A 26,956-nucleotide genomic window follows, 5' to 3' on the forward strand; every position below is an offset into this window, starting at 1 on the left:
ATTGTCAAAATGAAATGACACCATATGGCAACTACCGTATATGACCTAAGAAGAACAGGTGCCTGAAATAAGAACGTTGCGTTCTTATATATATTATACATGGCAATAAGAACGCAACGTTCTTAATATATATATATATATATATATATATATATATATATATATATATATATATATATATATATATATATATATATATATATATATATATATATATATATATATATATATATATATATATATATATATATATATATATATATATATATATATATATATATATATATATATATATATATATATATATATATCATTATAAGTGTTAAAAGGTCTCATTGCCTTAGTAAATGGCTCATTTGTAGCATAAGAAGTAGAATGTGTATTTATATGGAAAGGGTAATAGTACCGAAGAGAATGAGGTGGCGTATTGAAATTGATAGAAGAACTTACAATTCCTTGCAAGAATACCAACGAATCAATCTGTCTACGAGAGCGCAAAGACTGCATCCTCAACTGCATTATCAAATAAAATTATTTTTTCGTTCTGTGTATACATATCGCTCGATTTAAACACCCAATTTGTTTGCAAATTTTAAGCACTTAAATGATGTCATATACGCTCAAATTTTCTAAATATCAAAGAAAGGTCTATTAATCGTTGTATACACAGAAAAAAAAGTGTCTCGTAAATTTAAGAAGATTTTTACAATAATTTATTACAAGAATTTTCCAGAATTTTAGTTCATTTTTCGTATCTTCAACGAAAATTAACTACTCGAAAGGAAATTTTACAAATTCTAAGTAGCAATCGTTTAGTTCATGGCCTACAAAATACGATGGAAATTTCCTTAAAAAATTTCTTAACTGGTTAAAAATTCGTTTGTCATGCTATAAAACTACTTGTGAAATGTAAAGTATTTTCTAAATAATAAGTGCAATTTACTATAAGATTTTTTTGTATGAGAAAATATTTTTTTACGAAAAATTAACTTGAAAGTAGATAGCAATTTCTTACTGACAATTCCTATAGTTAATAATTGTTGGTAAAAAATTACCCAATGAAATATTTTTAGTTCACATGTAATTAAATTTATAGACATTTTCGTCAAAAATGGTAGATAACATTTCATGAAAATTTTGCAAACTTTAAGTTAAACGTTTCATCGTTCATAAACTGGTGTGCCTTTACGAATATTATTCTTAGAGTAAATTGTCAGCAGATGCGATGAACTAATGCATAGTACAGAGATCTTTATCGGAATAGTGGAATGTGATTAATGTAAAGATGATGTTACTTGAGTTTTGTTGTGTATACATGAGCGTGGGGTTGTTTTTATTTTTGTTCATTTAGTGGTTTGTGTGTGCGTGTGTTTGTTATTCGTTGATGGTTTTTGGCTGGCACATGTGTTTTTGTTGTTGTTGGGATGTTTTGGCTTTGCTTGGTTTTGTTTGGCATGCTTCAGTCGTACAGTTGGCGTTGGCGTGGGTTGTTGCATCTTTTAAGCAGGTATGCAACAAGGGAATATAAAGGCATGGAATATTTTGGATTTTTGAGACATATATTGGTGTTTGTTTATTAAACCTTTTAAATGAAAGTTATTAATATTTTATCGGTAGTTTAGAAAAAAGTTATTAAGAATATTTAGTAAAATATGTTGAAATTGAATGTGTATTGAAATGTTCATTATTCAATGTAAAAAATTAATATTCAATTCCAGATGAATTTGGAAAATTTTTGTTATATCTCAGCGAACAGTTTATTTATAAATTGGTAAGTATTTTTAATATGGCTTTCTTTTAAAAAGAATATTTTTTATGTATATTATTATTTGTTAATTATTTTTTTTGGAAACCAGTTTAATGCTTTTCTTTGTTGTAAAAGCAATATTTAATTTCAGAGCAACTCCAGATGGATACAAATAAATTTAAAAAATAGAGAATTGGTAAGTTTTGCTAAAAATTGGCTTTCTTTCAACTAGAATATTTACGTTTTTATTACCTTTTTATCATCAAAATTACAGGTTTTTAATACCTTATGTTAGTATTTCTTTAATCAAATTTTTTGGAAACCAATGCTATATTTTTAATGTAAAAAACAAATATTTAATTTCAGAATAACCCCTTAAAAATTTGGAAAAAATTTTAATACTCCTTTGCTTGTAATTTAATAGTGAATTGGTAAGGATTCCTTAACTTTCTTTTAAGCCTGTACAGTCATCCTTATTTTTTGTACATTAACGTCATCCTTCGTCATTTTGACTACGGCTCATTTCAAGACGCTATAATTTTCATCGTGAGCGAAAAAGTGAACCAAACTTGAATTTTTCTTATTCAATTTGGTTTTAAGTAGTATAAAACAAAAATTCATAAAACGGTCGAATTAGTATAACTGAAATTTACCATTTCCCAATAGACTAAAATGCATTTTAAATCGAAAATGAAATTACGTGTCGTCATTTTGACGAATGATGACTGTCTAGGGTTAACCATAATATTTTTATGCATATTATTATTTTTTTCATTGGATTTTTTGGAAACCTATTTAATAATTTTAATTAATGTAAAAAATATATATTTAATTTCAGAGTAACCCAAATAAATTTGGACAACTTTTTATATTTCCCCTCAGCGTACAATTTAATAGAGAATTGGTAAGTTTTATATTAAAACTTTGTCTTTCTTTCAACTAGAATATTTATTTTATTATATCCTTCACATCGATAACAACACAGTTTTATGAGTTTGTATAGAATACTTCATTATTTCTCTAATTGTTTCAGGTACAAATTTTATGAGATACGTTTTTCAAAGAAAAGTTGAATTCGTTACACCATTTGATAAAATGCCCCCAAATATGGTAAGTTCCAAGCTAATATAAAGAATTAAAAACTTATATTTCATTACATGGTGTTAATTTTTAACAATTTTCATTATTGCTTCCATTTTTTCCAGCAAGATATGTGAAAAAATTACCTACGATGGATAAAAAAAGGATAAGTCAAAATGTCCAAACAGCGAGTTCAAATGAACTACTCTCTGTTCCACGTGGTCATAATTTTTATTCACAAAAAACATTGTATTAAGAACTTTCATCATAAGTTTTTATAATAAAGTACTTTTGCTTAAAGAAAGTTTAATTTTAATGTATGAACATTTTCATAATAGTAAAACGATTTGTTGTTCCTTTAATTATTTAATTTCTCTGTACTATGGAAGGATTGATTTAAAAATAGTTTAGTTGTCGACATTTTAAAGAGACTGTAAACCAATTTTTATTATCGGGTTTCCCACAAAATAAGCAAGTAAACCAAAAGAATATTGACTTTTTAACTTGGTAGGGGTATATAAATCTTATGGTGTTGTAAAAATGAACTAAACTACAATGTTATAGATGAACTAAAATTTAAGAGAATTATAAACTAGACAAGTTGAAAAAAATCTTAAGGGCTAAATCATGGTCAATATTACTACAGTTTAGTTCGTTTTGCAATGGAAAAGGGTTCACTGTTTTTTCAGTGTATAATTCAAAACTAATAATTTAAATGATTGCCGCATTCAGATCAAAACATTTAATAAATAACCTCATTTTTTAACCGACCTTATTAAAATTTAGCACAGGGTAATAATTTGTAACAGGTTTTAGAATTGTAAAGTAGAGGGATATTGATTTCGATTTAGATTAAGCTACCAATGATTTTCTTTAATACGGACATCGTCTGAGATTTGGGTTATTTTAATAATTCCCCTCAAATGCTTAGGTTTACTAATTCAGTAGGGTGATTTGGGGTATGATATAGTCGGCTTCGCCCGACTTTTTACTTTACTCACTTGTCCTTGAAATGTGATCAGTTGATACAGTCAATTTACATCACTGAATTCTTGCAGTAGGTTAGGTTAGGTTAGGTGGCAGCCCGATGTATCAGGCTCACTTAGATTATTCAGTCCATTGTGATACCACATTGGTGAACTTCTCTCTTATCACTGAGTGCTGCCCAATTCCACGTTAAACTCAATGACAAGGGACCTCCTTTTTTTTCATTGCACTAAAACTACTTAGAGAAGCTTTGAAACACTCAGAAATTGCACCAGCATTACTGAGGTGGGGTAATCCACCGCTGAAAAACTTTTTGGTGTTCGGCCGAAGCAGGGATCGAACCCACGACCTTGTGTATGCAAGGCGGTGGGTACTTCTTCTTGCAGTAGTACGATCAAGTTAGGGATGCCAGACTTTGAAGAGGCAAAAAGAGCACATTCAGTTTATAATAAGAGCACATACGAAAAAAAGAGCACACTTTTTCAAATGAAATAAAAACATTTAATTCCATATTAATTCATTTAAACATAAAAAAGGTTCATAACATATACATAAAATAAACCACGTTCAACTCAATCTAATTTTCTTACAATACTTTGTAAGTCATTTGTTTGGTCTTTTTGTGAAAAATATTATTGAAAGAAGTTTGTTTACATTTAGAACAGAGTACAAAGTGAAGAAGCAACATCGGCGTGTTCTTCTTCGAGTCTGATATATAAAGTAAAACACTATTTAATTAGAAAATAACGGCGTAGGAAATTCTCGTAGTGTGACACATTGAATCGCGTTGGAGTAATATTTGTTGTGATGCATACAAAGAGCACAAAAAGAGTACTTAACTAAAAATAGAGCACTTTTACGTGCTCTATCTTGTTTTAAGAGCACATTTTGTACAAAAGAGCACATGTGCTCTTTAAAAGAGCACGACTGGCATCCCTAGATCAAGTTGAGGGGACCTGTCTCAATTGTATCTCAAAAAAATACTCTAAAAAAATCGAGTGTAACTCCTACCACAAATAAATCCCTGCAGAGAATTGAGACGGTTCTGAACTTTCTTTCCTTGGCCCTGGAACCTTGTATACCCTTTCTATATTGCTAAACCAATAAAAATGTGGCAAGCCCTTCTTAGTTTTCGCTGAATATACATACCCTTAGCTTATTTTTATGGACGTCCCATTCCTACGGAGTTCTGTTGGACCAAAGCCCTTCTCAGTTTGGTAGGAATCCTAATCCTCTGGAGTATTAGTGGACAAATTTACTTTTCAGTTCTCGCTTTGTATGCGTTCAGTTCCTCTGGAGTTCTGCTTAGCCACCAACGTAACATCTCGCGCTAGAGGACTGACGAAGGTTAACTGAGGCAAACCACTTGTGATAATTTTCAGATTTATTGTATTGTCATTAATTTTGGGAAACTTTTCCTAAAATATATCCCGTAATCCCAGAAAATACCCAAACATTTCAAATTGTACACCTCTTACTCTGCCCTCCAAATATTGCCATTAAGATATACAATTACCACGCCGTCCATTGTTGTTTATTTTGTACTTACCCGTGCTGTATGATAGCGTATCTGCATACCCGTACTTATCCCTGGCTCATTCAGTTGTACGCCACCCATGGAACTGCTGTCTTCCTCAGAGAACTCTGTCTGTTTGTAACGGGTCATCTGAAAGGAAAAAAAACAACCAAATACGCACAAATGAAAAGTAATTCCGAAATTCAATATAAGCGTAATCATTCAGCAATCTTGGATGCATATCATTTGGACATTGACATGTGTAGAGATGAATGGACGGACATATTTATGGGTGAATGCATCATTCGTGTGTAAACATATGTCTTGCCTCTGACGTACGTACATCAAAGCGTCGTTGAAAGAAATTGTAAACAAACATGGTGATGATGACTCCACTCCTCCCACAATCGTCTAAGTTCTCCTCCCCTTGACAACAGTGCGTACGATGCGAAAACGAATCCAGAAAACAGCGTTAGTGTTTTTGTTTTCTTTCAAATTAAATTATGTGCGAAAATTGAAAAGTGTTCCATACAAAATGACTATGTACTGGACACAGTGGCAGTGAGACTGACGGACCGTGAGTCTATGGAAAGCGTGAAACACTACCCTCAGACAATATCCAAACACATTGAACGGTGGTGGTGCCTTTAATGTGACCAAAAGCTAGGGGAATACTAAAGTCGCAAATATTCACGATGGCATGGAAAACTCGTACAGTAGCAATAAGACCAACGGGCACGGGAATGCGAATGCCTATAGAATATGCCATAGCATTGTACGTGTGTCGCTACATGTGTATTTTGTGGATATTAAAATATCCAGCAGTGGAATAAAAGAGATCTTATAATTGTATATCTTGCCTTATACATACATTGGGGAGCAAAACCGAGTGCATGTTTTCACATTTGCAATCTTTATTAATTTTCTAATTGTCTGGAAAACGGTCGTCATGACCGTTGGTGACTGCAAATAAGTCATATGGTCAGATGAAGCAAAAATGTACCGCTTTCCAAAGAATATTAATGAAAACGACCTCATGGAATTCGTAAAAAGCAACACGTCAAGAAATCCATTAAATCTAGAGGGGAAACCTAACGGTATGGGCATGCACCCAGAGAAGGTATATGATCACATGAAACATATTTCAAGAGCAATATGTTATTTTTGGATGGGGAACATGTAACAACCATGCGCAACCACGTTATTTTCTCGGAAATTATGTATCTGTTTTCGCCCATGTCGCCCTTTAAAAATAACATTTTGCTCTTGAAACATGTTTGAGTTGATCATATTTCTACCGTGCGTATGCTGGTAAACATGTCTTGATATTTCGCAATTAAATTTGCCTAAGTTTGTTGAGGTTTGCTTGTTTCTGTGAAACAAGTTGGTCGGAGACAAGCTTTCAAATGCTCGAATTGCCACCACAAATCACCGATTTTAAAACCATTGAGAATCCATGGCATTAAAAGGCGGTTGTGATTACTCCAAAAAATATCGATGAGTTCTGGAGCCGTGTTCAGCACAATTGGTCAGATATTCAAAAACAAAATAGTTGAAAACTTAGTAGAAAGTATACCAAGGTCAGTGAAAGCCTAATAGAAACAAAGAACTATGGACTAAAACATTTGATTTCAATGTATTATACATAAAGGGTAAAATTGAGTGAATGGGACTCAAGAAACGTTTCATACACTCAATAAAAAGTTTACTTGGATCCAAAGATTTTGACCTTCCCTTAAGGATTTTGGTATTGATACCGAGCCAAAGATGCGGCTTCTTTAAAATAAAGAAATTTTTCATCGACCTATCTGGCTTTAAATCTAGGACCAAAAAAATTAAAATTGGGATACAAATCTCATTTATCAAATTTTCATTCTATGTTTACGGTTTATTAATAAAGATGCCAATTTAAAAATGCAAAGTATAACGGATACTTCAAAGTAACAAATGTTTTCTTAATTCAAAAACAAAACAACTCTAAACCAAAGACACTAAATACTCAAAATAAGTCTTGTCCTATATTTGAAGCGTTTTTATCTTAAATCTAAAATTTCAATATTTCAATTAATTTAAGGACAATTTCTTTACATCAGAAAGAAATTGTTAGTTCAAAGACATGCGACTTTAACGGAGGGTCGCAAATTTACAAAATTTCTGTCCTAAATTTAATGAAAAAAAATTTTTGAAACAAAGATTATAAACTTTATTTTAATTAAAATTTCATTATATTAAAGAAATTTGTCCTTAATATTTTGTAAATTTCGCATCCTAATATTTAGGTTGCGTAATCTTTAATTTCACGTAAACATTTTTTTCTGTGTATTAAACAAATAATGCATAAGTGGTAAATATGCACTCGATTTTGTTCTCTACTGTATATGACTACTAACAAAGCACTGTAAGCTCCGCTCCCCCCCTTCAATGGTCTTCCTAGGGACTCAAAGAAGATCATATATACGAGGGTTGCCTTTTCTATTTCGGGATTAGAGAACAAACATAAAATTACTTCATTTTTATCAAAATATTCACCATAAATATCTCCACACATTTGCCGGCACTTTTGCCACTCTGATTGAGGTATCACCAAAAAAACTGTTGTTTACTTTCGGACTCATATACGTAAATCCATGAATCATCACCTGTCACTATGTCATAGACGTGTTTCAAAGTACCACGAACGTATTTTTGGAGCATTTTTTCCGTCAATTGACACGATCCATTTTGAGCTATTGACAAAGTGTGTAGGATCCAACATGAACAACATTTTTTGACGGTCAATTCTTCATGCAATATTGAATGTAAAGCCTAAGGACGACAGGTCATAATTATTATTTTTCAATATCAGTTGACTCACAGCATCAATGGTTTCCGGAACAACCAGGGCTGTGGAGTCGGAGTCTGAAGATTTTGCTGGAGTCGGAGTCGTAGAAATTTTTCTCGACTCTGGCGAAACAAAATGTGAAAAACACTTCCTATCTTTGTAACTAAAGAAATATTTCGACAAATTAGATTCCATTAGGGTTTTTAATCGAACAACGAAAAACGAATTGATGGATTTCAGGCCATTCAAAGTGTATTTATATGGTGAAATTTCACTTTGATATAAAAAGTAGGTTTTACTAGAATATGGGATGAATTAATCAATTGTATTGTCCATTTTTAACATATTAAAATATCGATTTTTACCCTATATGTACTCTTGATAAAGGTACAATTTTAAGGTACTATAGCAGTAGAACCTAACGTTCTAATTTTTTTTGGCAGGTATGTTGAGTTCGAAGATGGGTCATACCGGACAATTTTGTGATATAGCACCTACACTGTTAGAACAATATGTTTTTCATATGTTCCGATATAAACAAAATGTGTTTCGGGCACAATTTTTAAACACAATATATTTAAGTGCAAACATGTAATGTTCCTAAACTAACACTAAATGTTTGGGACACATATGTTAATATGTTAGAATATATTATGTTTGGGGCATGAATGTTTTATAAAAATAATATGTGTGAATGTAAACATATATAAATTTACAAATTTCGTGTAAACATATATATGTTGAGATATTTTATTCAGAGAGCGACAGAGAGAGAGAGAGTATAGAGAAAGAAATAGAGATGGAAACCAGGGATGGAAAATGCAGTACTATAGTACTTTTTTCAATACTATTTCGCCCTGGTCAGTACCGTAGTACCCCCGCTAATGATTTAGTACCTTTTGTGTAGACATTTTTGAGCAGATATCAGATTAATGGTACAATAGTTTTTACAAAATATTTCAACATTTTGAGAATATCTTTAACAAACTTTTTTTCGTCAAAATGTTTTCTGTAAAATTTTGTAAACATTTTATTTTTCTATAGTATATTTATCAAACTTTTATTTGTATAGAAAATTTTGTCAAATTTATTTGTATTAAAAATTTTGTCAACATTTTATTTCCAATATTTATTTTTTTTTTTGAAAATTTTGTCAAAAATATATTTTTATTTATCTACAGATAATTTATGAAATATCGTGAAGTACAACTGTGGCAGCCGTGATTACAATACTACGGTAGTCTTTGTAAGCGGATATAAAACTAAAAAAATTGAAATTGAGGAGTTGACAAACAAAAATTTGCTTTAATTTTATTTTCTTTAAAATTCATTCTAAAAGAGCTCTCGACAATAATCTTCCAATGGAATTTTTGTTGAAATTTAGTGAGAAGTACTTTTTCGCTCAAAAAAAAAAAAACCTTTTTTGTACTTTCTTAAAAATTGTATTTTCCATCCCTGATGGAAACCGAGAGGGTTGATGAAAGATATCAACATAACACAGCGAGAGAATGAAAAGAGAGAAATTTCTGTGAAACCGCTTGTATGTTGTTTCAGAAAACTGCTTTATGATATGCTTAAGTCTAAATATTATTTAATTTGAATATTAGAATGAGTATTCGTAGTAAAGAGAATAGACATTCGGAACCAAGAGAATATACATTTGAAAAAAACAGCATGTGTTTTCGCCTTGAGAGCAGCATTTTATGTATGTGTGGACATGTGTTTTGTTTATCATTTTGGCATTATGGGCACAATTTTTTTCTTGGTTCGTTAAAAGAAATCGGAACGTATGCTAACCACTGCTCCACGTGGCCAACAAATGTATGTTTCTGTGTAATAATGTTATGTTTGCATAGGCTCGTGGGTGCTGCAAACTATGCTATATAAATGTAACTTATAACGATAATTGTCTATTGGTGACTATAAGAGCTACGTAGCCCAGTGGTAGTGTGTTGGCTTACAAATTGCATGGTTCCCTGTTCGATTCTCCGTCCAGGCGAAAGGTAAAATTTAAAAAAAATATAAAATTGAATAATTTCTTCAACATTATTTGTATTACAGAAAAAGGTGCCAAGAACTAAAAATTTCGTGGAAGTGAAAATTATGTGAAGGAATGAGCACAATCTTCTTGGGGAGAAAATTCTTCAAAGCATATAATATTTTTGGGATCAAAATGCTTCCAAACGTTCACATAAAACAAACATAATTATGTTTCGGCAATATCCAATAATATATGTGCTTCCTGCAAAATATGTTTGGAACATATGTTAGATAAGCGATTTTTTTATGGTGTACATATAAACCCATTTTCCCATTTGTTTTAAGAAGTTTTCCCAGTCTAAGATTGGTCAGAAATTTTGAATTTAGAGTTATTTGAGATCAATAAATAAATTTATTGGCCTGACATTAAAATGTAGAGTTCTTTACATCCCTAAAATGCTGAGATTTGTCGTCGAGTATGGTACAAATAGATAAGTACATATGGCAAAATAGATAAGTATTCTATTTATTTTTGGAACATTACACCTTAAAATTACAATTGGAATACTGTTAAAATGAGATTTAGGTACACCACCTGGAGTCGACTCGGGAGTCGGAGTCGGTGTCGAGGCTAATAAGAAATGCTGGAGTCGGAGCCGGGGTCGAGCACAATTGACTCGACTCCACAGCCCTGGGGACAACAACTAATTTTGTACTACCTTCACGAAATTCGTCTTGGAATAAATTACGAAGTCGGTTGAATTCATCATGGTTAGGTTAGGTTAGGTTATGGATTAAGGTCATCAATAAATGATTATTGACTTAATCCAAGTCACAAGTTGTAAAGAATAATCGCACGAAAATCTTCACGAAGAAACAGTCAACCCACCAGGAAAGAAAATTTTAGTTACTTTTAGAAAAAAATAGATTAATTGAAAAAAATGCAGAAATTAGAAACGCAGATGTCACGCCGATTTCACAAAAATAAGTAAATAATTTTCGACAAATTCAAGAAAATTTACGAGGGCGGTTCGGAAACTTCTTAGCCTATCAATGAAAGAGAATAGTTAGTTTTTGAAAAATATTTTTATTTTTCAATATAATCTCCTGAAACTTCAATACACTTAGTCCAACGCTTTTCTAGCAATTATATCCCTTGATTAACATAGTTTTCCTCAAGGTCTTTAAAATAGTGGTTTACAACTGTAATTTCATCTTCATTTGAGGTAAAACGCTTGCCAGCAAGGATTTTTTAGATGTGGGAACAAGTAAAAGGCACTGGGATCTAAATAAGGAGAATAAGGTGGGTGGTCAAGCAACTCGTACTTAAATCGTACTTAAATTTTTGCCATTGTTAAAAATTTTTTGATGAAAAAAATTTTTTTTGTGTTGTAAGCCAGGAAGTTTTTCTCGAATTTGTACATTTAATTGATCCAAAAGGTTGCAATAGTACTCTGAATTTATTGTTTTACCCTTTTGCAGATAGTCAATCAATAAAATACCTTTGAAGTCCCAAAAACCCGTTGCCATAACCTTACCAGCCGATTGAATTGTTTCCGCCTTCTTTGGGGCACTTCCTCCAGCTTCAGTCCATTGTTTGGATTGTTCTTTTGTCTCTGGAGTATAGTGGTGGATCCATGTCTCATCAACAGTTACACTGTTAGAAAAATATGTTTTTCATATGTTCCGATATAAACAAAATGTGTTTCGGGCAACATTTTAAAACACAATATATTTAAGTGCAAACATGTGATGTTCCTAAACTAACACTAAATGTTTGGGACATCTATGTTAATATGTTAGAATAAATTATGTTTGGGGCATGAATGTTCATAAAAATCATATGTGTGAATGCAAACATATATAAATTTACAAATTTCGACTAAACATACATATGTTGTGATATTTTATTCAAAGCGATAGAGAGAGTATAGAGAAAGAAATAGAGATGGAAACCGAGAGAGTTGACGAAAGATATCAACATTACAAAGCGAAAGAATCAAAAGAGAACAATTTCTGTGAAACCGCTTGTATGTTGTTTCGGAAAACTGTTTTTTGATAAGGCCAAAAATTTGATATGCTTAAGTCTAAATATTATTTAATTTGAATAAAGAGAATAGACATTCGGAACCAAGAGAATAGATATTTGAAAACCAACCAGCATATGCTTTCGCCTGAGAGCAGCATTTTATGTATGTGTGGACATGTGTTTTGTTTATCATTTTGGCACTGTGGGCACATTTTTTTCTTGGTTCGTTAAAAGAAATCAGGGGTCTTCATAAAAATAACGAAAGGGTACTACAGTCGACTCCGCTTTACTGAAACGTTAAAAATGCAGCCATTTAATTTCAGTTATCCGAAGTTTTTGCTAAAGCGGACTACGGATAACTGAAAAAAACTTCCAGTAATGCGAACTTCGGATAACTGAAAAAGTTTCAGTAAAGCGGACTCCGTATAACTGGAAAAAAATCCACTCAATTTCAGTTAACCGAACTTATGACCAATGCTATGTACATAAAATAATAAAAACAAGGTGTTTGATTCCGTATGTGTGCCATCTACAATTTTACCTTTCAGTTGATTTTATTTACAGAGTGATTTAAACTGTTTTGAAAGTGCCATCTTCACTTGAAATAAAGCGTTCTCAATACGGAGAAGAAAATGTACTCTCTCTCAATAGCGAGAATGTGGCATTTTCAGTAAAGCGAAGTCATACTAATGTGACGAAACTCATTTGAACACAAAAAACTTTTCAGTAATCCGATTTTTTCAGTTAAGCGGAGTTTCACTAAAGCGGAGTAATTTAAATGAAATGGACAGAAAAAACAACTGGGGAATGCGATCGATTTCAGTTATCCGAGGTTTTTCAGTAAAGCGCATTGCGCTAAAGCGGAGTCGACTGTATACTCTTTTTAGAGTTGGGACAGTAAAATGAAATAAGGAGGAAATAGTGAAAAATTACACAGTAAAATCTATAAAAACAAAGTTTAGTTCCTCTTTATTAATAAGTAGTCCACGAGGAGTTGACGGACACCTTCAAATATAAAATCGGACATTAAGTTCGAGTTTTGCAGCTAAAACAATTGAAAAAGTTTATTTTCTTTAAAATAAATTATTAACGAAAAATAGTAAAAAACTGTTCACGCCTAAATAAATTTATGTTTATATTATAAAATTATTTATGTATGTTTATACTCGACTCCACGTTCTTCTTTTGTTAGTTTTTGAATTCTTTCCAAATTTTAAAGTTTTGTACCAAAAACAGTTTTTTGTTACAAAATTGTTATTTTTGCAATAAAAAATAATATTTTATCCAAAAATCAGTCAATTACGTTTATATCAAGCACTGTTACTGACTATAAATCTTTAATAACCCACATTTCAAAGTTTCATTATAAAAATTTAATATAGTATAAATATAAATGTGTAAATTAAAAAAAAAAGTGTTCGGTCGGAGCAGGGATTGAACCCACGACCCTTTGCATGCAAGGCAGACATGCTAACCACTGCTCCACGTGGCAAACAAATGTATGTTTCTGTGAAATAATGTTATGTTTGCATGGGCTCGTGGGCGCTGCAAACTATGCTATATAAATGTAACTTATAACGATAATTATCTACTGGTGACTATAACAGCTACGTAGCCCAGTGGATAGTGTGTGTGTATGGTCCTCGGTTCGATTCTCCGTGCAGGCGAAAGGTAAAATTTAAAAAAATTATAAAAGTGAATAATTTCTTCAACATTTTTTGTATTACAGAAAAAGGTGCCAAGAACTAAAATATTTCGTGGAAGTGAAAATTGCGAGTATGTTAGGGTATGAGCACAATCGTCTTTGCGAAAAATTCTTCCAAGCATATAATATTTTTGGGCTCAAAATGCTTCCAAACATATAATATGTTCACATAAAACAAACATATTAATGTTTCGGCAGTATCCAATAATATATGTGCTTCCTGCAAAATATTTTTGGAACATATGTTAAAGAAGCGATTTTTTTTGAGGGTGTATGAAACGACGCTTAAAATCCATTTTATTTCGCTTAAAACGATCCAAACAAGCTTGAGAAATGTTCATTCTTATGCGTTTTTGATCTACTGTTAACAAATGCGGCACCCATCTTGCAGAAAGCTTTTTCATCTGTAGTTCTTCATGCAAAATTAAGTGGACTCCATCATTTGAGATGCCCATGATATTAGCAATTTCACGCACTTTTATTCGTCGATCATTTAATACCATATCACCATATCAATTTCTGTTGTTGTTGCTGTTTTTGGACGTCCACTACGTGGTTCATCTTCAATGCTTGTACGACCACGTTTAAATTCAGCAACCCAATTTTTTACTGTTGCATATGAAGGAGCACTTTCACCTAACACATTCACCATATCATTATGAATTTCTGGTCCCGATAAACCTTTTTTATGTAAATATTTAATGACAGCACGCATTTCTAATTTTTCCATTGTAAAAGAATTGCGGATGCGTCTTTTTTGAACAAATGTTTCTATATGAAGGAGTTGCCAGATCGAAACAAAATTTAACATGTATTCATAACAGAGATGGAAGTTTCCAAAACACTTAACTTTTTTCTGTTTATACCACGCTTTTTGTGCTAGGCTAAGAAGTTTTCGAACTGCCCTCGTATTATACAAAATTATTTTATTTTCACTTATTGAAGTAAATTTCGTAGTTTGGAGGATGAAAATTGAAGTTCAAAATTGCAAAAATGTCTTTAGTGCCATACGAAGTTCAAGCTGGGTGCATTATTGGTAAAATGTACAAATTTTAAGGAATTCTGAACAATTTTGTGGGGGACATGAATTTAGTTAATCTTTATGCTTTATTATACCCTCCACCATAGGATGGGGGTATATTAACTTTGTCATTCCGTTTGTAACACATCGAAATATTGCTCTAAGACCCCATAAAGTATATATATTCTGGGTCGTGGTGAAATTCTGAGTCGATCTAAGCATGTCCGTCCGTCCGTCCGTCTGTCCGGCTGTCCGTCCGTCTGTGGAAATCACGCTAACTTCCGAACGAAACTAGCTATCGACTTGAAACTTGGCACAAGTAGTTGTTATTGATGTAGGTCGGATGATATTGAAAATGGGCCATATCGGCCCACGTTTACGTATAGCCCCCATATAAACCGATCCCCAAATTTGGCTTGCGGAGCCTTCCGGAGCAGCAAAATTCATCCGATCCGGTTGAAATTTGGTACGTGGTCTAAGTATACGGTCTCTAATAACCATGCATATCGGTCCATAATTATATATAGCCCCCATATAAACCGATCTCCAGATTTGACCTCCGGAGCCTCTTGGAGGGGCAAAATTCATCCTACTTGATTGAAATTTAGTACGTGGTGTTAGTATATGGTCTCTAACAACCATGCAAAAATTGGTCCATATCGGTCCATAATTATATATAACTCCCATATAAACCGATCCCCAGATTTGACCTCCGGAGCCTCTTGGAGGAGCAAAAGTCATCCGATGCGGTTGAAATTTGGTACATTTCGTTAGTATATGGCCTCTAACAGGCATGTAAAAATTGTCAAATTTTATTACTATAGAAAGTTTTGTCAAAATTTCATTTCTATAGAAAGTTTTGTAAAAAGTTTATTTCTATAGCAATGTTTGTCAACATTTTATTTCCATAGAAAATTTTGTCAAAATTTTATTTCTATAGAAAATTTTGTAAAAAATTTATTTCTGTAGAAAATTTTGTCAACATTTTATTTCTATAGACAATTTTGTCAACATTTTATTTCTATAGAACATTTTGTCAACATTTTATTTCTATAGAAAATTTTGTCAACATTTTATTTCTATAGAAAATTTTGTCAAAATTTTATTGCTATAGAAAATTTTGTCAACATTTTACTTCCATAGAAAATTTTGTCAACATTTTATTTCTATAGAAAATTTTGTCAAGTTTTTATTTCTATAGAAAATTTTGTCAAAATTTTATTTCTATAGAAAATTTTGTCAAACTGAATTATATACGTATTTAATCGGCCTTTTTTTGTTTAATATATACCCCTTATGGACTAACTTACAATTTAGAAGACAGTGTTAAAAAGTTTTACGATACCTTGCCATCGGCAAGTGTTATCGCAACCCATATAATTCGATTGTGGATGACAGCCTTTAGTAGAAGTTCCTACGCAATCCATGGTGGAGGGTACATAAGATTCGGCCTGGCCGAACTTACGGCCGTATATACTTGTTTTTGTATAATTTTTCCTCCCTTTTAATTAATTTAACTAACGTATGCAAAAAATTATTAAAGTCATTGAAACTTTCTTAAAACGTAACAATTTAATGAATTAAATCGACTTCAGTGAAATATAGGCTTCACTTTGTTTGAGTGCATTTTTTGCGAGATGAATCTTCTAAGTTGCTGAAAATAACACAAATAGAGCTCGTACGTCAAACTTTCTGAGTACGTATAACATCATCAATGTCAAACTTTATGCTAGAGCTGTCAGTTGGTAGATTGCAACACTAGAATTGCCCAATCCCGGCATATAAAGGGCAACCCTCGTAATTTTAATAATCATCATTCATTTTAAAAAGCTCGCGTATAGATATCAGGCGATTATGAATATAAATAAATATTTAAATCGGTTTACCTTTTTTCTAAGGAAACTACCTCTAAACAGTTTTTATTACAGACGTACTGGAGATGTGCACGTGACTCGATTCTATTTTCACCCAAGAAAAATTGTGTGATTCACGACAATTAATTATTAATTGAAATTGCTTATAACAACTTATCGTAAATGCACTGAAAAAATTACGTGATATTAAAGATTACGCAACCTAAATTTTCATAATATTAAGGACATATTTCTTTAAAATAATAATATTTTAATTAATCTTTGCTTCAAAAATTTTTTATTAAATTTAGGATACAAATTTTGGAAATTTGCGTCCGTCCGTTAAAGCCGTATGTCTTTGAACTAAGGCAAATTTTCCTTAAAATAAACAAACAAATTTTTGATTTAAAGAAATCGTCCTTAAATTAACTGAAATATTGAATCTTAAGATTTAAGATAAAAACGCTTAAAATATAGGCTAAGACTTATTTTGAGGATTTAGCATCTTTGGTTTAAAGTTTTGTTGGAATGAAGAAAACATTTTGTACTTTGAATTATCCGTAATAATTTGGATTTTTAAATTGGTATTTGTTTGTACGAGAATAGCTTTATTAATATACCGCAAAAGGAGAATGAAAATTTGATAACTGAGATCTGTATCCTTATTTTAATTTTATTGATCCTAGATTTAAGACCAGATAGGTGGCTAAAAATGTCTTTATTGTAAAGAAGCCGGCTCGAAATCAATAACAAAATCCTTAAGAGAAGGTCAAAATCTTTGGATCCAAGTAATCTTTTTTTGAGTGTATGTAAACGTAAAAACTCGGCTGCATTGATATCAAAAATTGATTTAATTAATTTCTAATCGAAATTGCTTCAACCATATAAATGATAAACAATCATTTAACTAAAATAAACCAGAATCGACTAATGTGAATTAGCGGTTGAATACACTGACAAAAATATTGTCGTGAGGTCAAAGATTTCATGTCTTTAAACTACGAATGCAAATTTTGCTTAGCATAGAAGACGCATTTCTCTAATATAAAGTTTTTTTCCTTGCCCAAAAATCGATAAACTTTTCAATGAAGTCATATTATCCTTATAATTAAGCGATTTCACTTAAAAATGGGTATCATAACATGAAAGGAAAAATGTTTGGTCTAAGGTCAACTTGACTTTAATAATTCAGAAAAATTCTTTAAATATAGTGAAATTGTCTTTAAATTTGTTGTCTTTTTGCATCTTGACTACAAAGAAAAAATTCGTTCAAATATAGGACATGTTTTTCAACACTTTATTTTAAAGAGGTTTTTTACTTGAAACATAGCATAATTTCTACTGGAAGTCGATTCTTAATTTGGAAAATAAAGTTGTCGTTAACTCGTGTTTAAAGGACTTTGATAGCATATGAAGGAAAAAAGCTGAAAAAACGAAAAATTAAAATTAACATCCTAGAAGCAAGTACATAAAACCGAAATTTAAAAGAGAATTGTGTCTTAAAAGTATCCTTACTTGTATTCTCCGCTTCTTTGGCTCGGAATCAATACCAAATTTTTTAAAGTAAAGACAAAATCTTTGGAACCGGGCATGCTTTTTTTCAGTGTACAAAATCAAAAAATTTGGAGGGGTAGACTTTTGGAAAAGGTCTTTTTCATAACTCGAAAAAGACGACATTTTATAACTGATGTTGGCTAACATCAAAAGTCGAATAGTCTCATCAAGTTTTAACAAATTTTGGATCAAAGTGGTATAAATTTATATTGTTTTTACTGATTTATTTTCGATTTTAGCGGCTAAACTCGAACTTAATACTCACCTTAAGTTGGAAAAAAAATGCTGAATAAATACCTATATAAGACAATTAAGTTATTGCTCGGTTTATACAGAGTAGTCTATAATTAATTAAGAACCGATATGAACCAATTTTCTCACGGTAATTAGAGAGCCAAATTTCAACCGCACTGTTAGAAAAATATGTTTTTCATATGTTCTGATATAAACAAAATGTGTTTCGGGCACAATTTTAAACACAATATATTTAAGTGCAAACATGTAATGTTCCTAAAAAAACATTAAATGTTTGGACACATATGTTAATATGTTAGAATATATTATGTTTGGGCGACAGAGAGAGAGAGAGAGTATAGAGAAAGAAATAGAGATGGAAACCGGGAGGGTTAATGAAAGATATCAACATAACACAGCGAGAGAATCAAAAGGTGAGCAATTTCTGTGAAACCGCTTGTATGTTGTTTCGGAAAACTGTTTTATGATAAGGCCAAAAATTGAATATGCTTAAGTCTAAATATTATTTAATTTGAATATTAGAATGAGTATTCGGAGTAAATAGAATAGACATTCCCAATCAAGAGAATAGACATTTGAAAAAAAAAACAGCATGTGTTTTGGCCTTGACAGCAGCATTTCATGTATGTGTGGATACGTGTTTTGTTTATCATTTTGGCGTTATGGGCACAATTTTTTTCTTGGTTCGTTAAAAGAAATCGGAACGTACGAGGAGTAAGTCAAAATATTCACGCAAAGGAAATTAAAAAAACGGTGGAAAATATACAAAAATTACATTTCATAAAAGTAACGAAAAGGCACTATACTCTTTTTAGAGTTGGGACAGTAAGATGAAAAAAGGAATTAACCCACGACCCTTTGCATGCAAGCCAGACCTGCTAACCACTGCTCCACGTGGCCAACAAATGTATGTTTCTGTTAAATAATGTTATGTTTGCATGGGCTCGTGGGCGCTGCAAACTATGTTATATAAATGTAACTTATAACGATAATGGTCTGTATGGTCCTCGGTTCGATTCTCCGTCCAGGCGAAAAGTAAAATTTAAAAAATGTATAAAATTGAATAATTTCTTCAACATTATTTGTATTACAGAAAAAGGTGCCAAGAACTAAAAAATTTCGTGGAAGTGAAAATTATGTGAGGGAATGAGCACAATCTTCTTTGTGGGAAATTCTTCCAAGCATATAATATTTTTGGGCTTAAAATGCTTCCAAACATATAATATGTTCACATAAAACAAACATATTAATGTTTCGGCAGTATCCAATATATGTGCTTCCTGCAAAATATGTTTGAAACATATGTTAGAGAAGCGATTGTTTGCTCCTCCAAGAGCAAAGCTAAATCTGAGGGTCGGTTTATATAGGGGCTATACCTAAACGTGGTTCCATATGGCCCATTTACAATACCGTCCGGTCTACATCAATAAGTTTTCAGTGGATAGCTTGTTTCTTTCTGATGTTAGCGTGATTTTAACAGACGGACATCGGTAGATTAACTCAGCATTTCACCTCGACCTACAATATATACACTTTATACACGGATGAAAAAGGCTGTTTTTCATATGTTTGGCTATAAACATTATATGTTTGGAACACAATATTTTTGAGTGCAAGCATATAATGTTCATAAACTAGCATAACATGTTTGGGACATATATGTTAATATGTTAGAACATATTATGTTTGGGACATAAAATGTTTTTAAATATAATATGCTTGGATGCAAACATATATTAATTTAGAAATAGCCTATAAACATATATGTGTTTAGTAGCTTGGAGCGCTATTTAACAGGGAGCGATATTGAATTAAGTTGGTGGTTGTTGCTTGTTATTACAAAATTAACATTTTATTTTTCCTTGGGCAATTGATCAGCTACTTCTTTGATCCCTACAAACTGTGTGGTCCGCTGTTCGAATCCCCGTCCGGCAAAAGGTAAAATTAAAATATAAAAAAAATCATACAATTGAATAATTTCTTCTACAATGTTTGTATTACAGAAAAAGGTGCTAAGAACTAAAAAATCTCGTGGAAGTGAGAAAGATGTGGGGGGAATATACAATTGGGCAGAAACAACATTTTGAGGATTCAGGTCGAAAACCTATGTTTTTAGCACCAATATTACCTGTTTATTTTCATAATTCGTTATGATTGTAAATATATAAATAAATAAATAAAATTTTGAGCACAATATTGTTTGGGAGAATTTGTTTAAGCATATAATATTTTTGGGTGCAAAATGCTTCCGAACATATTATATGTTCACATAATAACATATTGTTTTTTGGAAGACAACATTATTGAATTTGGATGCAAAAATACAAAATGTTTGGAACTTAGACTGCCCAAACATATATTGTTTAGACTAATATGCTTTCAAACATATTATATATTGGAAGAGATCAAAAATATAAATGTTTGGGCAATACCCAAAAATGTATATGCTTGAAGCAAAATATGTTTGGGAGTATATGTTACAGAAGCGATTTTTTGTGAGCGTGTAGGGTCTGAGATCAATATTATCTATATATTACAAACGGAATAAAAAAGCTCCAAAAGTACCAAAGATTTTGCATTTACTTAAATTATTATCTTGAATACAGAGCCAAAGAAACAAGGAATTACAGTAACGATACAATTTAGACACATTTCACTTTTAAATTTAGGGTTTCCGTATTCTCGGTTTCTTTGATTCGGAATAAATACCAAAATCATTAGTGTAAAGACAAAATCTTTGGAACCGAGCATGCTTTTTTCAGTGTAACTGCAACAGTTATTTTTTTAATCGAAAACATTTTCAACGTCAATCAACTTTTTAATTGGAAATTTTAGATGATTTTGTGCACATGCTTCATTTTATCGTATAACTGCATCTTTTTTCTTTGCACCACAATTCAAGTAAACCATGACCCAGTTTGCCAAAATTCAATTTTAATGATTTCAGGGTCATGTTGCAGAGTCTTAAATACCAGGTAGCAAGGAAATCATACATAAGATTGTACCTACAGTAACCCAAATAAATACATATGTCAAAGATCGTTCTTTATTTATACAATACATTTTCCAAACGAAAAGTTCCCAAAAATGAGTAAATTTTTGGGGGCCGATGATAGCACTGCCCCACAATGTAAACAATCAACAAAAACCGCCATAAAAAATATGCATATTGTCTATGTGTATGGCTAAGTAAACAAACAATACGAAACGTTTGCCCCATATGAACCCGAAATGAGATTCGGCTAATATTTTTGCATTGTACGAATATGAATGTAGAAGAGGAGGGGAGGGTTAACTTTGCTTTTTTCATTCTCAACAATAGTTTCCTTAATTGAAACACATTTGAATTCTCGTAAGAAAGGCATAGGTCACATACATTTCATCGGCATATGGCTCATATGCGCAATGAAATGGGATGTGGAATAAAAATACCACCCGTAGTTTTCAAAACCACACAAATGGAGCAATAAAAAAGATAAGTAAAAGATAAATATGTATGTAATTTCGTTAATCTATTTATCAGCCTTATCTCAAAAAGTAAATAGTGTTGGAATGGGCTGCAATCCACTTGCCATTTACAAAACAAACAACAGAGTAATATGTAGGTACTCTTACACTTACATACGTTCGGTGTATCTCTCTCTGGATCCCCTCAATTGAACATCATAAACCCGCAAATCAATTGTCACATGAGAATTTGCACAAAAAGAAACTTCCCATCCCCTCAATAAATAACACACAACATATGTCTCAAAGAAAAGTCTGTATTCAGAGAAAATCTGTGATTACAAGAGCGGGATTAACTGATGCTAATGTGAAGGTGATGTTTTCATTAAATTCTTATAAAACACATTTTATGAATATTTTATTAGCTGTGCCTATTGTAGACCTGCAGTCTCTTGAGAAAGGGTGCAAGAGTCTTACTTGCCTACCACCATCGACGAACTAAGGTGGCAATGTGGATAGATATGTAAAATTACTGTTATTTTTTCACCACCTCTCACCCTTGGACACTCACCTTTGCCGACATAATTTTCTTGTATACTCAGTTGCTTGCCTTTAGCTGTTCACTACTATGAACTGCTAATAACTCTCTGTCGTTTTTGAACTGAAGAAAAATTGTGTTTTATTTAATTTTTTGGCCACAGACTTTTTGCTTTTGATATTTTCACTTGATTTTCATGGAAAATATTTTATGAGATTTTTTCTTTATGGGATATTCTAATGAATTGCAAGAGCATCACCAAACCATAGATTTTTTTATCACTTTCACAAAAAAACCAACACTCTTAGGTGAATAAATTTTCAAATATTTTTTATGCGTATCCGAATTGTCCGAGAGGAAAAATACTTATGATTACCGCATTTATCTATTCAACAATTACAATTGATTTCCTACCACCAAATTGGCAAAAAGAAAAACAAATTTCACATCAGTACCGTTATGCTCTCTCACGCAATAACAATAGTTTATCGCTCATACGCATGACCTGTATAAAGGATGCGGGTTGCCAGACCCAACAGTTTTTGGCTGTTAGATTTGAAAGTGGATGTAATCACCCAGTAAAAAAAGCTTCGCCAAAAAAGTAGTGAAAATGTTCTTTTTGGATCCGGAAGTGGTGCACAATTAGCGCAGGAGCGATGAATTTAACATGGGCTTGTCATAGGACGGATGTCCACCATTTCAACAACCGTTGCACAGAATTTGCATCACTTCTTAAGGTGTGATGCGAATTTGGTGATTTATGAATTTAGAAATGTTGTGATAGTTTGACAAATAAATAATTTTTAAAATTTTTTATGAGTTTTAATGCATTCTAAAGGTTGAGTTACATACCATGCGTTAATACGTCCGTTGATTGAAGAGTTGAATTTTCACTTTGAAAGCAACAGTTTTGTTAGATTGCTTCGAACTGAAAAATATCAATACTTCCATCAACGCACGGATTAACGCATGATACCGCATGAACGTCGGACATCAAATATTTTCAAAAATTCGCAATTTTTCCAAAATGGATTTTGCATTTTTTTTCGGCAAAATTTAAATAATTTGTTTCATTTTATTAATTCTTAATCTGTTTTTACCTATTTGAAACAAAGAAAGTTAAAATTTCCCATTAAGAATGCAAAAAAAGCGAGTTATAAAAAATTGATTCAAATTTACTTCTTGTGCATTTAAAATAAAGAACATCTTTCGGAGGAATTTTTGGAAGTGCTTTTAAAGTTGTGCTTTTAGAAGAACTTCCAAATTTTTAGCTGGGCAATTAATAATTGTATGTTGACTTTGTTCAGTACAAAAAATTCGTTTCTCCCAAAAGAAAAATGTGCCAGTTCCAAGGATTAATTTTCTACCATATAAATAAATTTTCCGACTGCGAAAAATTTTGATTTTTACCTAGGAAATAACTTTGTACTTGTATAATTTATTTAAGTTTGCGAAAATTTAATAGGAATATGATTGTTTTCATATATAGCCCGGTATGCACCTCTTGCGCAAATTACCTTTGCATGCCAATAACACAGTTTTTCAATGTATTTCTTATGGGATCAAAATGTAAACAATTAATAATAACGCCTCACGGAGTTTTCTTTAGCAAATATGTAGCAATGCATTTCTTATGGGTAGCGGAAATTTACGCTAGAGGTGAATACCGGCCTTATATTTTTAATTAGTATAGAAAAAGTAATGAAGTGGGTTTCAACTCGAAAAAATGAACGTAGTACCGGCCTTTAGGTAACTTTTTAAAAATGCTAAACACTGGCATGTCCAAATTTGGAAAAATCTGATTTTTCGATTCTCATTACAATCCCTAGTTTGCAATTTTGTAATCACCTTATAGTTAGCTGATTATTTCTATAATCTGTTATAAGCTGATATTTAATAAAGAATTAAGATAATTACATTAGTATAAAGAAAGAACAAGATGCTAATTTAATGCACTTAATTCCTCATCAAATTCCTTTTCGTATGTTAGAAACTGTTGTTGTTCGAAAATTTTAAATATACTGTAGATACGTCCACACTTACAATTTGGCTCTTGCAGGGAAGTACTTTACAAAAAAGAACATTCCCTTGAAAAAGTAAATAAGATTTCTATTTAATGGAATTTTTTTTATCAATTTGGAACTAAGATTATGGTAATGACAGTTTTTAATTAGAATTTGGAAAGAAAATTAAAGTTCTCGTTTTATAGCTTTAAAATTTAACAAATATTAAAAAAATAAAAATTAATAACTTTATTCAGCTTTATATTAAAAATTAAAATTACAATAAAAACAAGTTTGTAAAATAATTTTAAAAAAATTTAAGGAAATATGATTATATTTTACACGAGTTACTTAGTTACCATATTAACATTTTTTCTTTAAGGTGAGTACTAAGTTCGAGTTTAGCCGCTAAAGCTGAGTACTTGTTTAGTTTTCAAGCTGGAAACCAGTTTTTTTTCACGGTTACTTTTTTAAATTAATTAAACTATAAATATATAAAATGGTTCACAATCAATTCCTTAGGTCTTTTCCTTTCATTATTTCACAAGACTTTATAAAAATATAATCGTCTTCATATAGATTTTTGCAATTTTAATTTAATGTTTTGGTGAAAAATACGAACATAGTACTCACCTTAAAGTGAAAACTAAATCAGTAAAAAAAGGCATACAAATATATTTGTTGCAAATTTTATTATAACTTGATGGGGAATAGTCCAAAGCAAATTTTCACAAAGTTTGTATTCCTCAAAATGGATTATTAAAGAAGAGTAATCGTGAAAAATGACGATTTTAGAACTTAATACCCATCTTTAGGTCTGTACCGTTATTGAATTGGAAATCGCTTTATTTTCGCGGGTACCTTTTTGTAAAATAATTAAATATATTAATAAAAACTAACATATATTAAATCTTGACAAAACCTAAAAAACCGTAGGCATCCATTCAGTAATAGTATATGCTTTACAAATAATTTAATAAAGTATACACTGGTAGAAAAAGGCGGTACGTGGCCATTACCGTTTGGTATTAAGAGATTGGCTTACGTTATATAAAATTTTGATACCACTTTAATCAAATAATTTCCATCCGGTTTCTGAAGGTTTCAAAGCTTCTCTAAGTGGTTTCACTGCAATGTGGAACGCCGTTCGGACTCGGCTATAAAAAGGAGGTCCCTTGTCATTGAGCTTAACATGGAATCGGGCAGCACTCAGTGATAAGAGAGAAGTTCAGCAATGTGCTATCACAACCCAATAAAAACAAACGCTTGAAAAATGCTAAATTTCAACAATTTTTTAAACATTTTTTCAAAGGATTAGGGTAATATTCAAGCTGAGAAATTGTTGAGAAAATCGCGTTCTCAACAAAAAACAGACATTACCCTCAACAGTAAAATTCGATACAATAGCAATAATTTCTCAAGTGTTATCCTCAAATTGAAATGCATCGCTACTCAACAATTTCTCAAACAATTTTCGATGCGAGTCAAATTAAAAATTAACATTGTTGCAAATACTTTTCAACCAAAATTTGTATAAATGATATCGCCACTTCTAATTGAAAGTCAAAGCCAAAATTCTATGAATTGTGTATAATTTATTCTTTTTCGTCAAAATAAAATATATAATAATACACTACACTACACAATACACTACAATACAATACTAATTGAAAAATAAATATCTTATTAATCATATCAACAAATAAGAACAAAAAAACAAAACTTTAAATATCTTAAACATTAAACACTTTTGCATAGATAATTCGATTTCCTTCCTGTTTGTGCCATAAAACTGCATAGAAATTAATTAATATGCGGGCAATTTGAAATTAGGAACGTGATGGACCGCGTGTTAGCATAGATTTTCAGCAGAAGGAATTCCATTTAAAGCTTATAATAGGGTGTAAATTAAACTGACGATCTGATGCACATTTTCATCCAGAAGTTAATGATATGGAATAATATCAAGTTTTTAACAATTTTAATTGGTTGCACTTTGAAATCTTTCTGGAAACTTTTTCTGAAAAGCCATTCATTTTTCATCGGCCAGCTTCATAATGTTTGCAAGAATGTAGCATCCAAAGATTTTGATTTAATTTTTCATATTGACTTACCAATTATTATAAACTATTTGAAACAGTTCCAGTTAATTGTACAATATTTTTTCATTGGTCAGCTTTTTAATATTTTCAAGAACGTAGAATCCATGATTTAGTTTTCTACATTTAGTGACTTTCTTAAAGTTTTATTTCATTTTTTATTTTCACTTACCTATTATTATAAACTATTTGGAGTAAATTCAGTTATTTGTCTAAAATTTTCAATTTATTGAAGATGAGCTGTTTCAGGTCAAGTTGAATTTATATTGAAAATTACATTTACCCTCAAACTGAAAAGTTGTTGCATTTGAAAAACGCTCA

General features: G+C 31.4%; 1 protein-coding gene across 2 annotated transcripts in view; it reads right to left on the reverse strand.

Annotated features, from left to right (window-relative positions):
- The window catches only part of Nep3 (M13 family metallopeptidase neprilysin 3), a 40,936-nt gene extending 18,117 nt beyond the window's left edge, over window positions 1-22,819 (reverse strand). Inside the window, exons 1-2 of one of the 2 annotated variants that reach the window (XM_075303168.1) lie at window positions 22,567-22,819; window positions 5,364-5,480 (exon numbers count right to left, since the gene is read on the reverse strand). In XM_075303168.1, coding sequence (XP_075159283.1) covers window positions 5,364-5,480; window positions 22,567-22,578 — 129 coding nt within the window. In that variant the 5' untranslated portion in view covers window positions 22,579-22,819. Of the gene's footprint in view, window positions 1-5,363; window positions 5,481-5,673; window positions 6,034-22,566 lie in introns of those variants that run through there. The other variant, XM_075303167.1, reaches the window with a different exon arrangement.
- Between the last annotated feature and the right edge of the window lie 4,137 nt (window positions 22,820-26,956).

The sequence above is a fragment of the Haematobia irritans genome, chromosome 3 (genome assembly GCF_050003625.1).
Source record: "Haematobia irritans isolate KBUSLIRL chromosome 3, ASM5000362v1, whole genome shotgun sequence".
Lineage (NCBI taxonomy): Eukaryota > Metazoa > Arthropoda > Insecta > Diptera > Muscidae > Haematobia > Haematobia irritans.